The following is a 14,415-nucleotide window of genomic DNA, read 5'->3' as shown; positions in this document are numbered from 1 at the left end:
TTTGGGGGGAGTCCATGCACACACAGTTTCGTCTTATCTTGCAGTTTTCCTCTGTTTTAGTGAGGGGGGAAAAGAAGAGAGAGACGGCCAAAATGATGAGGGAAGCAGATAACGGACCAGAGAGAATGAAGGACGGAGGAGAGCAGCGCTAGACAACAATTTCCAGCCAAAACAGCAACAGCCAGCCAAAGCCAAACCAGTATGGGCCAGCCAGTCATGTTGAGGCCCTTTTGCTACAGTCGGAAAATGGGAGGGATGCTCGTCAACGAAGAAGAAGAAGAAGAGGCTGTGGAACGTTAACGAAGAGTCGAAAACATGTTGACTGCGGCTGGCGGATTTTATGCTGGGAAAAAAGAGAGAGAGAGAGAGAGAAGTAGGCTGCTGCTGGCAGCGTGGGTGGAGTCAATGCGTCATCCGTCCCGACCGACATTGAGTCACAGGGCACGCCAGCTAGACCGGCAGAAAAAGGGAACTAAAACTTCAAAGGGCGAGGATCAACTCTCTCGTTCGACTATACCAGCACCACTCCCTTCCGCCATAGTATCCAACTACTTGACTTGGCATCCAGCGCTTGTAGACAGGCAGCAGCCCAATAGGACTCTATATATGGAATGGAAGCAGCAGCAGCAGCAGCAACGTCATATAGAATCCCCCTCCATCCATCCATCTATTCATCCCATATCCAGAGACGACGACGGAAACCAATCGTCTGCTGACGAAGACAGACAACTTGATCCTCGCGACTATGCCGGTCTCGTCACCCGTCAGCTTTATCTTCCCTTTATCCTCCCGCTATCCCTTTATTGATGTTTTAACCCTTTTGGGCCGCTATTAGATGACTAACGTGTCATTCTTTCGACTCCTTCCAGCTCCCGTCAATCTCCGATGGAAAATCACCAAATAAATATATAAACCTGGCGAGAGCGCAGCCCGCATGTTAAGGCTGGAGAAACATAGAAAAGTCACATTCTGGTCACATTTAGGTCTAGACGGGCATATAGTCTCCCTTATATGCATATCCTTCCCTGGCGGATTTAGCCTCTCTTCCATCACTAGTCTATATATCGTAATGCTGTTATGGCTATATAGGCTTCCAAGAAGTCCTGGAGGGTCTTATTGCGGCGGTTCCTCGCAAATTTTTATTTTTATTTTGTTTGTTGTAAGTGGGTTCGGTGTAACTTGATGAGACGAACTATTAGATACTAATATAATCTCGATCCGTTCAGCGGATGTCGAGCGCTGGTGAGAAAAAAAAAAACCCGCTTTAATCGCTTTTGAGCGATTTGGATTTAGGGGGAGGGGTCGATTTTTATCTATCGATATTTTAACAAGCACGGCTAATTAAAAAATTAGTGTCGTCTGCTTGTAAGTTTCGACAAAAGAGGTGAAGTGATTTCTGATTAGTGAATGATATTGATATATCTTTGAAACCAAACGATAATTTCTTTGGAACGTGGTTGCACAAAAAATAGCACAAGAAAATATATAATAGGCTACTAAAATGTGGTCCTCGTGTGAACTCTGGTTTCGGCTCTTAATAGAGTAGCATAATGCACACTGCATGCTTTTTAGCAGGTAAATGAACTTAGAATATGAACAGGAATGATTTTGGAAGCTGAAATAGAACAATTAACTCAATTTACTGTTCTAAATGTGTGTAATGTTATTCATGACTATCATTTATTATCTAAGACCCCTGTCAATGCATGACAGTTTGTTTTTGTAACCTTTTCGTTTGTGCAGATTTTAGACCTGAGCCAGCCATCATAACAACTCAATATGCAAGTTTTGCTTGTGCTGTTATTGCAGGGAAACCTGTCTCCAGCAACAACCTGTCTTCAGCAACAATCTCAGTACTTGGGTAATGATTTTCGTTATCTTTATTTTTTCCTCTTTGACCTGCTAAATATTTTAATGATGCATGAATTGCAGTGAATAACATGTAAACTTTAAATTCTTCTGTTTATTAACAATAAGGGAAATTAATCACCATCTTATTTTCAACTTTTTCTGACTTGTTGTTTCTATAAATATTTTTCGTAACCCATTTTTTATTTTTTATTTAGATAAACATCATTCCCTCTGATTGATTTGAGAAACTAACGATGTCGGTCGAGTTCTTCCCCTTTGTTTAAATCCCCTCTGCCATCGTGTACATCCATGTGAGTGTGGGACTGTGGGTTTATTCAGAGTCTGATGATACCTTTTTCCTATCCGCCTGCTGGATTCAACTTTTCTACGGATGGAGCACTTGTGGATGCCTGGCCGTATTTCCCAGGCTTATTAAAGGTAAAACAAACGTAACTTCTTTCTTCCTGTTTGACTATTTGGTCACATTGATTATAAATCGTGACATTCGTTGTACGATTATTCCAGAGCTAGGCAGTTGATTGGAACAGTTTTTCTCTTGCCGTTTTTTTTTTACTTAGTCAGGTTTTTCTTTTTAAATAACTCAGTTTTAGAACGACTGCAGATCAGGCCCGGTTTTGTACCTCACAACTCTGTCTGTGGGTAAAAAATCAAATTCAAAACTATTTTTGCCACACCGGCACCTACTCGTACACATCTTTGACATCCAATTTACATTACAAGTTTTTTCTTTCCCTTCTTTCTTCTTTCTTAAATTTCCCCTCTTTGGTTTTTTTTTATTAAGACCTACCAAAGAGCTCGTCCAGGCTAACGGGGAAAATACGTCTAGTCCTGTTGCTTCTACGTGATCAAAACGGAGCTAATAGCGGGGAAAGAGGGAACATGTTGTCGCTGCATATAGAATGGGAACCCCTTCTTCATCTATTCTGGTCTAACTTTGATTTTTGATTATATCTTTGGAATGCTTTGTATTCAGCTCCAAGAAAGGAGAATGCGCGCTCACATGGACCGTCACCTCGCCGACTAGACCTCAAAAGACCAAGAATAGGGGGAACAAAATTTAGAGCCCGCCATCGTATATTGTCCATACAAGCGTAATAAAAAGAAGAAGAAAAAAATACGAATCCCAGCAGAGCGCTTGGGCCGCATATTATAATATATTAAGCATTTAACGCAGCGACGATGTATATCCAAAGCGGCTAATTATCAGTTTTTTTTGGGGGGTTAAGCTAAAGGATTCGACCCCCCATCTATCTCTATATCGCGTCCTCTCTCTCAAATTCACAATCTTCTTCTCTCCTATTTTTTCTTGTTCTCATCGCCAGCTTTTGATCTTTTCCCCTTTGATAAGGGGGAAAATAAGAGGGAACGAAGAAAACAGTTAGTCCGTCTAGATACAATGTTTGCATAAATAGCTCATTACAAGGCTGGCGTGCCTGTTTAGAAACTCTGGGAATTATCTAATTCAAGATTTTCCCACTCTCTCTCTTTTTCTTTTCGGAAGAAATCGGGTTGTTTTACGAGTGGATTTACTTGCTCCTATAATACTTCAAGTGTATATACAACGCTCTTCGCTTCTTTTCAATTTGTATCCAGCGCCTTTTTCAGTCTAAAGTGTTGTAAGTGTCGTGTGTAAACACGGTAGGAAGAAAAAGAAAAAAGAGCTCGCGGAGATATTGGGATTCGTATTTTGTGTTGTTGTTGTTTGTTTGCTGCTGCTGCTGTGTCTTCCCAGAAAGAGGAGAGATGTATATTATGTTCATTCTCTCCTTTTCGTTCTTTTCTCGCTCCGTAACAGAATAACAAAACACACACACACAACAACAAAAATACGGGACTCCCCTCCGATGCTGCTGTAAACATCTATCGCAACAGTCTCTCGTCTCTACTCTCTTTTTCTTTCCCCCTTTTCTTCTTCTTCTTCCTCCTTCCATCAGCATAATCGTATTCATCGATTCAAATGCTATTCGCATTCCAGACGGATCAAGAAAAAAAAGAAGAATAAGACGGCGGCGGCGGCGGCGGTGGGCGGGGCGCGGGACATATAGGCTATCGGAAGTGAAGAAGAGGGGCCTTTCTTTATTGTGATTGTTGTTTGCTTGATGGAGACGCCAAATCTATATACATACAGGAGAGGGAGAAAGAGAAAGTGGGAGTAGTAGAAGGATAATATCGTCTCTGATAAACTCCTGTCGAGCGTCAGCAGGGAGAATCCGTCTCCTTGGTGAGCTCTCTCATCCGGAGAAGCGCCAACGCTTGAAATTCCCGAATGAACGAGGTCGATATACTTTAAAGGACGCGTTCACGCATATAGATATACAATGACGTTAGAGCGTCGTCTCAAATACGTCCCGTCCTTCAGAACTATGTAACAAAGAAGATGAAGATAGATGTACAATGTACGTTGCGGGAGGAACCCCGTTGATCCTTAATTGAATTTTTTTGAACTGTTATCAACCCGCCGTATTCTCGAATACTTTGCTCTCTCTCTCTCTGCTCAACAAACTTAAACAAAAACGAATAGATTTTAAAGACGGAGAAAATAAAAATGCAGGACAAACGGAAAAAAGTGGAGGCGGCCCGTAGCCACTTTGAACCTTTATTTAGGCAGAAAACAGGATTTGCCTCTCTTCTATTCGCTGTATGTTGCTTATACGGTGTAGGACTTTCTTCTTTTCAATGGTTCTTTTTTTCCTGCCATAGTTTCATCCCGCGGGAATCGATGAGAATGCCAGAATATAACAACAAAACGGTGGAGAAAAAAAAGGGGAAAGAAGTTGAGGACGAGAAAGACGTCAACTGTCGGCTTTGTATATTTTAAATCCTCTCAGCCATCGGCCGCATTCCCGCACGGATGCTTTACACTAGTCCTATCCCCTATTTGTTTTTTGTTTTTATTTCTCTTCGTTTTAACCCTTGAAAATGCCTTTTTTTTAATTTTTATTTATTTCAACATCGCGCGCCTTGACTTCTTTTGGGTTTGACCAACATTTTTCGTTTGAAAAGGAAAAAAAAATCTGGTTTTCCCGCGCTCTTCGGTTGAGCATCGATCGGCCCAAAAAAGGAAAGAAGCTGAATGAGGAGATTTAAAACGCTGATTGTTGGACCGTGACGGACGAACGGATGGTCGAAAGCTCGGGGTATTTTTTTTGTTTGTTATTGGAATTTATAGGCACACACAAAGACGCACGGTTCTTTTTTTTTCTTCTCCGTTCTTTTCCCTTTAGGTTGCATCATTCTTTATAATTTTTTGAAAATCCTTTTCTGGTTCAAACCGACGAAAAAGACTACGACTTTTTTTGAAATCGTGAATGTATATGCAAGAAGACGGAAGCGGTTGACTAGAAAACGCAGACATTGTGCGCAATGAAATGTTTTCGCTCGCGCGGCGGGAGAACGAGGTGTCAAGAAAATGTAGCGGTGCGGCATTGGCGGCGGCGGCATTGGGAAAGAAGCGGGAATGAATCAGATGGAGACTTTGGTTGGGTGTCGGTAGAGCTGTTGGTGGTCAAAGGAATTCACGTCGTAAATTGAGTGGTTCACAAGTGGGCGCCAGTATAGTTGTAGGTAAAACAGTACAGCCACTTCACTCTATAAATCCTCACGATATTGGATGGGAGGGACGATAGAGAACGAAGCGTCTTGTTAACTTTTTTGTTTTCTCGTTTTCATCTTTTCCTCTTTTTTTTTCATTTGGGTTGTTGTTGCCAACCCTCCAATCTCGTTGTTTGCTACGATATTACGCTTGTGTTTGAAGATTTATTTTGTTTTTCGAACCGTTGCTCAATGGTAACTTGTACGCCATCTAGCGGTGATTGGAGAATGAACGTGGTCTAAACGGCTGCTGGCGGGATTGTTCAACGGTCGTTCGATTGAATCCCGTTTCACGAATCGGTACATGTCATGCCATCTGACGGTCGTTTCGCTCACGACGTTGTAATTCAGCGCACAATTCGTAATTGCGAAATGCTTCCATTCTCGGTATTATTATGTAGGTTTCACTTGAAATGGGCAATTGGATCGATACAGTAGTAGATTAAATTCAGGGCCGCGTTCTATTAACCACATCTCGTCGATCTAGATATTCAACTCCCCCCTCCCTTAATCGAGAACTTGCGCATAATAACGAGCGTCATTGACTAGTGCACGATTTTTCGGAGCTTTCCATCAAAAAGTTGCTTACTCAAAAAATTCCGGTCCAATCCGCCCCCGCCAAAGTTGTTATGTTGAATGATGGAAAATAAAAAACACGCACCTCGCAAGCCATTTTTCATTATCGTGGTAAGGGATGTCACGTGCGGTTGCCCGCACCGAATGCGAGTCGAAGGACGGCCATGTTTCCAGTCGGCGTGAAGCTGTTGCTTTGGAAATTCTTGTCGGGCTTCACCGCCCTTATCAAACGAAAATTGCGTGAATATAAAACTACCGCAAAAATTTTTCCCTTGTCGATTTTCCCGTGTACTACGCACGCAGACATCAAATGGTAGCATCTAGATGATTGTGTGATTGATTCGCTCGGTCCATTCGGTTCATCGCCTTTTGGTCCGCCTTTTACGTGTTCCTGGACTCCGTCCGTGATGCCGGAATGAAAACACCAAAAGACGATTGATGATGGATAGGACTAAATATTTGGCTGTGTGATATTGTCGACGCAGTAATCTACGACGACGGGTCATTGTTCTTCCGTTCGTTGACTTTTTTTTATTTTTTCTCTCTTGAGAACGGTTCACTTTTTATTAGCATCAGCTGCTTTTCGACATTTTCACGTTGCCCGACATACCAGACGTGAGTTGTCGTGAATTTCTTGTGACACTCTAGAAGTTGGTTGATGGTTAACTCGTTAGTGTACAGAAACAAAGCAAATAATGGCCGCTGTCGCACGTGTTTTGCTGTTGATGTCAACGTTAAATACGACGACTGGCTAGCCTTGTCGCCCTGCTAGAGTCTGCATCGTGCGCCAAAAAGGGGCCGACTTGCACCTTTCGCCGACAAAGTTCTCCGCTCCAAAATACACCTCATCAACGGCCGGCCGACGGAGTGACTCTCTCCCACTTCTCTTCAGCGATCGAGGTCAATGGGAAGCCCTCCGAGTTGGGGTCCACGTCGTTTGTCATTCTATACTCGGTATTATTTATAACCACTGAGAAGGCGTCGTGACATTGCCAGTTGCCACTGACGCGGCCTGTCTCCCTCACTTTCGTCCACCCCATTTCTCCCTGCCATAACACAGAGGGGAGACGGACGAAAGGAGCTGGACGGAATGGAGAAAAGGTAAAGAAGGAATCGAAGGAAAGAGTGAGAAAGAGAGAAAGAGAGAGAGAGAAGACATTCCATTTGAGAAAAAATAAAACCAAGATGAGTATGTCCACGAATAGAATCTTTTCTTGGCAAGGCAGCCGTTTACCGATGAAAACGAGAGCCTCTTGGCCGTCTGAAGCGTTGCCGGACGTATCCCGAGCCCGCACCAATAGGGCCGCATGCAGTCAGTCCTCAAACCTCAAACGGTTTGAGCGCCGACATCACAGCCTGCGCTGAGAGACATTTGGTCCGACACCAGCAGCTCAACTCCAACACACGAAAAGTGGGTCAGATTCTTTATCCTGGCCGGCTAGACTAGACTGTCGATTGTTCACCGGAAAAAAAAAAAAAAAAAACTACAAAATTGTTTGTACGTGTGTTATTACAGAAAAGGCGATTGTGCTAGCGTCCGCTCGGCGGCGGTGTGCGATATCCATTCAGACGTTTCCCGTTCCATTTTGGCAATCTCATCAACTCTGCTGCTGGACTGTAGAGATTATCGGCACGCTTTGCCGTGCTGATACGAGCGGCGATTCCAGCATGTCGTTAAGAGGCATTCGATCGCGATTGCGTCAGGGCGGCAGTGGCAGCGGCGGAGGTTGCGATTCCGATCAAGGAAGTCCCTCTAGATCAGCGTCTTTCTTTCAACAGCTGGCGGCTTTTTTGGGTCCCGATGAACCGACTTCCTCGAAAGGATCCTACTCCCAAGAGGTGTTTTTCCATTCTTCTTCTTTTTACATATATGTGTGTGTGTGTTTGGGGTTCTTTTTTTTTTTTTATTTTCCTATCCATTTCCGCTGCGCACATAAACTTTCGCTCGCGTTTTTTTCCGGATAGATATCCGTGTGTTGGCAGTTCCCGTTTTATCTGTTTTGATTGATGATACACACACACCAAACTAATGTATCAACCTACTACGCTTTTTTCTTCTATCTATGTGTCAACAATGCGCGCTGTGTTAAACACATGGGGTGCGGAAGCGCAGGATGACGGCGCCAATCCAGGCGGAACAAACTTGGAAGACCAACTCCTGTCGCTGGTGGTCATGGCCAAGGGTAAATACATATCGTCCCATTTTTCGACCTCATCTCATTTATCAGCGCGTGTATTATATATACGTGTACATGTTCTTCAGTATTGTGTGCTGCATGGTATATAGTTACTTGCGTCATAGATCTTGCAATTTTCGATTCCCGATGAACCGGAATCGAGGTTGATCAGTTGGACGCGGGCTGGAAGGATGCTGGCGTGTTTGTTATTGACTGGCAATATGTAGCAGACTAGCAGTATATACTTCGGGCTTCCTCGAAGAGGGCATGGCAAATCAAAAAGTATATTTATACACGTGTGTTCGAGGTGCGTAGGAGGGAGATCGTCGGCGGCCATGGAGACGGACGCAGCCGGGACTGCCAGTAGCCAATCGGATACGTCGGAACCCAACAGCATCGAGCAAACCAATTTTCAACAGCAGCAACAGCTGAAACAAGGTAAATAAGAGATGACGGAAAAAGTAGAAAAATAATAATTTCATTAGGAGTCGACCTTAATGGTCAAATTAGGAATTCAGTGCGCTCTAAATCAGTTCTAAAATTAGGGCAATCAAAGCAACACTCAAGGCAAATTCATAAACATTTTATACGTTTGAGAAAATGGAAAGGCATGCCGAGTGCTTTTATGTATGCGCGCTCATATTTTATTATTATTATATGTACGTTTTGTAGCCAACGCAAGCCCGGGATCACAGCACAAGACGGTCCATAGATTGGTCAACGAGAGTTCAGTCGATTTAACGGGAAGCGACCGCGATACAGACAAGGAAGGGAGTTTGACGGACTTGAACGACGTTGTCCGCCCTCGCCGTTCGGTGGCCCAGAGTATACGACGCCGAGCGATGCAGTCAGCCAAATCTGGCGCCGAACTCCAGGAACAGCCGTCGAATTCCTGTCCTGGACAAACTCCTCGAAGGTTTGACACATACAAACATTAATCTCGTTCTCTTGTCCGATCGGACTTTGTCCGTTTTCGATCTCGTTATTGAAACGTTATTGTTGCATTCACCCGCCCACCCGATCGGTCCAAATACGCGAACGACGTGTGCCGCTTCCTATCGATCCCAAATCTTCTTTGATGTGATGGCTGACACTGGATCCGTGATGCAGGAACCGGTTTGCTCATCGCGATAAGAGGCGATCCGAGCGCAGCATATCGCTGGATCGTTCCGTCAGAAGCGCCAGCATCCCACCATCCCTGGACAAGGACGACACTGGGTCCACTCTGACAAGTGAGTCTTTTTGACGCAAACACGTACTGCAGCCGTTTGGTCTCACGTCATCTGCCCTATAGGCTCCTGGCTCCTTCTATTCCTTTTCCTTTTCTCTCCATTTTAGATTATTTCCTAGACTTTTGATGTTTATTGGGAAGGATTTTGTTTTGTTTTGTTGCTTCGCACAGGGCGCAGACTTTTTCTTACGTACTTTATTGTCCCTCTCCTCTTAATAACTCTCTTGATTTAATATGTAATCTATTTAATCTCTCACGAGGCGGCGAGCTTATGGATTTTCTCGATGCGCCCGCCCTCTCAACTTTTATTACGCCTCCGTCGTCATCACCCTCCGCACTCATATATTATTCCAGCATGCACGGCCAGTAAGTAGCCTAGACTCTCCCTCTCTCTCTCTCTCTGCCTGCTGGATGCAGTAGATATTGAATATAATAAGTCGGTATATATCACGCTCTCTCCTCGGCAGCAGACTACTGTGCGTTGTAGTCGTATCAAAAGAAACAGATATTAATTACATGGAAGGCAAAGTCGGGATTCGGCTTTGGGTGCGAGCTTTGTTCACGAGTGTAGGACGGAGTTAGCAAGGTCATGAATCATGTGTGTAGGCTGGCTGCTATATACCACACACACACATAGACATAGAGGGTAATAACCTAGGGGGGAAGTCAGGGGGAAATACCTCGAATATCAATTAAGTATGGTAATAATAGAGGCGTGAGCATTCGTCTGAGATGATGTAGTACTCGACTCGACTCTCCGCTCTTTATGCGTCAAAACAAACTCGGCGCGAGAAAGAGATGGGGAGAAAAAAAGGGGACAGTATTGATTCGATCGATTTGTTTTCTTTTGATGTTTGCAATAGGAAATGACGAAATGTCGCAGACGAGTAAGGAGGCTGTTGGCAGTGGAGACACTTCATCCCGGCTGCCTCATCATCGCATCGCCGCCTGGGCTCGCGAGCTGATGGACGATCTCCAATCGATTGAGGATGAAACGGATCAGGGACAGGGTTCGCCCAAAGAGAATAACGCCGATGATCTTGGAGACAGTCTGGCTGTCAAGAGGTAAAATATCAATTTCCATATTTCAAATCTATCCGAGCTGTATCTTTGATGTCCTTTGCGCTCGCGATCCCTGCGAAATGTATACATCTAGTATATGAAAATAACCAATTTCTCTCTCTTTTCTGAACTTGACATGCCGAAGCGAAGGTTGAAGAATAACATTTTGAGATTTGGACGAATCACTGGAGCTATTTCATCCTCTTGCGATTCAATTCAGTCGATCCGCCAATGGCAGTCACCCACAGCTTCCATCTTGTTCCTTCTGGTATGGGAGACCATTTTTCGATTTCTTTTTTTGTTTCGTTTCTCTGCGGTGCCTTTAGATATATATGAAACGTGTTATGTGTCTGAACTAAAGTGAACTGTGAATCAAATTGGATCTCGTGATGGATCGCCGTTCACACTCTGCGAAACTTTTGATCGCCCCCGTTATATTCTGCGTATACGTTTATCTTGGTTCTTCATATATACTTATTCGATCTTATATATTTTTTTATAGGTTTCCTCTTACGCCATATGGCATGGTTTGTTTCTCGTTCTAGTCGTCGCTGCCAGTCTGTGGAAGTTGACGATAAATTACCTCACTTCCCAGTAATTACAAATATATCCTAATCAGTGTGTGTTTCTTGTTGTATAACGAAGACGAATCGATGTAAGCTCAGAGTGTTGTTCCCCTGGCCGTCTGCCTTGAAACTTAGTACTATAATTTAGCTGTTTTTACAAAGTTCGTTGTTCTTTGGTTGAATTGGCAGAGGCTGGCTGCGACACTTTGGCTGGAATATGGGCGGAGATCATCAAGATGCAGACGAGTCGTCCAACGACGGAAACAAATCGTCGACCAGCGTCATCGAAAGTGTTTCCGTCATCCTCCAAGTGGCTAGAAAAGTTCAAAATCAGCTGGGCAACGTCTGCGACGCTGCGGAAAAAATCAAAAAGTCAGTGATGCATATAATAACTTTCTCTCTCTCTTTCTTTACGTGCGCTTTTGATAACTTTTAACTCGATTTCATTCGACTTAATGTTGTATATTTGTTGTTGCGAGTCCCCTCATTTGGACGTGAAATCCGATCAGTGTAGTTCCGTAGTTACACGGGAGATCCCACGGGATCGTCACTGTGGAGGGACACAGAGTATTGAGGGGGAGAGAAGGTAGACGACTGTGATCTCGTCCATCTCTTTTAAGACCGTTGTTAAGTTCGTTGTTAAGGTGACCAACGAGGGCACAAAGAGGATTCTGCTATATGAAAAAGGGGGGAGTTAGTTGTTGTCGGTCGAGCTCGTGATTATATTCCACCATCCAGTTGCTGACTCGACCATCCGAGAAAGAAGCACTGGTCGATGGAGTAGTAACGCAATCGATGGCGGTGGGTGGCTCCATCTCAAGTTTCATGGGTCGTGAGCTGTTCCGACATGCTTTGCCATTTCGTTTATTTCTTTCCGCTTTGCTTGTTCCCGTTTTTGTTGTTGTTGTTGTTGTTGCTGTTGTTGCTGTTGGCGTTTCTCTGTTTTCGAACTGGCCTTAAAATTCCTCGACAGCCGAGTTCCCCGGCGATTATTCGGCAATCCAATTTCTTTTTCATGGGGAACGAAATGTCAGAGATAAAAAAAATTTGCGGAAATGATAGAGCTCGAGACTCGGGGCAGAAATAATGAATGAGAGGCCATTTTTCGAATCAATCCACGTGCCACACCCTTGGCAGTTGATCGATCATTTCAGGTCGTAAATCAATGAACGCGTCATCTTTTGTTGAATTTTTTTACAACAAAAGAGTTCCCCCTCTTTTGTTTCCGCTTAAAAAATAAAAGAAATGAGATGGAAATTCCGTGTTAGATATACTGATGTATAATTCGTTGGTTTCCTTTTACCATTTATTTTTATTTTGTTTTTAACATGTTCAAGTTTGCTCATGTGGCGTCACGAAGCCTCGCGCCGGCTCTACCTGATTCTGTGGCTGGCGCTGCTCGTAACTCTTCTGGTGCCGGCAGCTCAGCTCTCCACCTTCGTTGGCTTCTACCTGCTCTTGAAAGTAATGATAGTTGACTACGTCTTCTTCAAGTTCCCGCGACTACGTGCCAAGTACGACACGTCCTCGCTCATCTGGCAGACGCTGCCCACCGACGCCGACTTGGACGCTCGTCGCAAAGTCGAACAGGTATAAATAACACCCCCCTTTGCCAGTGTGTGTTATTGTCGCTCCTGTCGCCGATTTTGTTGAAAATTCGCATGCGGAAAAATTTTCCGCTGGGTTGAACCCCCCATAACTTGACAATAAGAAATATACATATCCCTTTCTCTCCAAAACAACACAAGGGCTTGCGCAACGCCGCAGCGTCAGCAGCCAATGCAGAGACGCGAACTTTCTGGGAATCTTTCAACCTTCCACCCAACGAGCATCCGCTGTCAGGTATATATACGTCGGATGTGTACAGTCGAGTGTATGTAGTATGTTTCGCAGTGCAGCGCACATTTATAGGCATACTAATGAGCTTATTACAAGTTGTCGGTAGATATATGAGAGCTGGCCGAAACTTTTATTTTATTTATTTTTTTTATTTTGATGTTTTTGAGAGGGAGGTGCACTTTTTCTATATCTTCAATGAAAGCTATAAAAGAAAAAAAGTAACTCCCGTAGTAGTATATTATATATACGTAGTAACTCTATGGATCTCTTTTGTCTTGGCGTTTTCGTGTCGGCACTGCCCTGCACGCACGCTCGATCATCGTCTCCAACACATACATGCAGGATGGCAAAATGGGTTGCGAGCAACACTGGTGAACCGGGACAAATCACTGACGTCGTCCTTTAAGTCCGGCCGGCTCTTTCTCACCCCCAGGTAAATTCCTTCAATCCATTTAAAAAACGAGTTGAAAGTTTTTATGGGAATCGTACGTATATAAAATTATATTGGTTGGTTTTATTTATTTTTTTTAGTTATCTTTGCTTTGAACGGTCCAAGACGCAGCCGGGCAAGAACGTGGTTATTCCGCTGGACAGGATCATTCGTTTGGAAAAGGGCAACCAATACAGCTGGATACCCGGCGGTGGAATGATTATCGAAGTTTTCGTTCAAGGACTAGATCGGGTATAGACGAACGCTTTTCATTGTCCGCCTTTTGCGACAATTATTATTTAGTGTAGACTTTTTTTCCGGCCCCCTTGGGGGGCGGCAGGAACGCGGATGGATGGATGGGTTTGATCGATACATTTCTTTTGTGTGTCTTGCATTATTTTTATACATATATGCGTGTGGCTGGCGTAATCACGCAACACTCTTCACCCCGCCCTCCGTTCACTGCTGCCCGACATTCAAAAAAGGCCTACACTTTCGGCGCCATCATGAACCGTGACGATGTTTTCAATAGCATCCGCGATGCGGCGGAGGGACTCGGCTGCATCTGGCGCGAAGACAACAACAAATCCGGATCGTCATAACTAATCTCCAAAAGACTCGTAAGCCAAAAGACTCGCTGGCACCCAGTGACGGCTCAACATCTTCCTCGAACATCTCCTCTTCTTTCTTCCGATTTCCCTCCCTCCCCCTCGTGTTTTGTAGCATCCGCAGACTAAATGAGCTTATTTATCCCTCCTTCCTCCCTTCTCTCAATATATATACACACACACACACACACACACACACACACACACACACACACACACACACACTACATAATACATCATATGTGTATATATGTATACGTTGTACCCAGTGTAAATACAGAAATTGCAAGGATTCGACGGACGGAAGGGAGCAGAGAGAGCCACAACACGTCTGTTTCCACCCGGAAAGACTAACAATCGCGCACTATATCGCCTTCCTCGTGTCATACGTACACAAAGGGGGAGATGACGCCGCCGACGACCTATGGGCAAAGTTGATGTTGCTGCACTGGTAGACGTACGT

At 44.2% G+C, this 14,415-nt stretch overlaps 1 protein-coding gene across 4 annotated transcripts; it reads left to right on the top strand.

Annotated features, from left to right (window-relative positions):
• Positions 1–906: 906 nt before the first annotated feature.
• LOC124209521 (GRAM domain-containing protein 4-like) lies at positions 907–14,244 on the top strand. Of its 4 annotated transcripts, XM_046607556.1 has the most exons (16): positions 1,365–1,575; positions 1,744–1,861; positions 2,067–2,289; positions 8,153–8,222; positions 8,532–8,654; positions 8,889–9,132; positions 9,327–9,448; positions 10,311–10,512; positions 10,660–10,777; positions 11,012–11,103; positions 11,265–11,447; positions 12,413–12,665; positions 12,824–12,917; positions 13,257–13,347; positions 13,446–13,596; positions 13,830–14,244. In XM_046607556.1, the coding sequence occupies exons 3-16, from the start codon at positions 2,197–2,199 to the stop codon at positions 13,944–13,946; spliced, it is 1,953 nt and encodes a 650-aa protein (XP_046463512.1). In that variant the 5' UTR covers positions 1,365–1,575; positions 1,744–1,861; positions 2,067–2,196; the 3' UTR covers positions 13,947–14,244. The 4 variants fall into 4 exon arrangements, with proteins under 4 accessions (XP_046463521.1, XP_046463512.1, XP_046463501.1 ...); XM_046607565.1 differs by having other exon boundaries at positions 907–1,861; XM_046607553.1 differs by lacking the exons at positions 1,365–1,575; positions 1,744–1,861; positions 2,067–2,289 and adding exons at positions 5,085–7,450; positions 7,556–7,878.
• The last annotated feature ends 171 nt before the right edge of the window (positions 14,245–14,415 follow it).

This window comes from Daphnia pulex, chromosome 2 (assembly GCF_021134715.1).
Source record: "Daphnia pulex isolate KAP4 chromosome 2, ASM2113471v1".
Taxonomy (NCBI): Eukaryota; Metazoa; Arthropoda; class Branchiopoda; order Diplostraca; family Daphniidae; genus Daphnia; species Daphnia pulex.
This window is presented reverse-complemented; position numbering and strand designations above follow the sequence as displayed.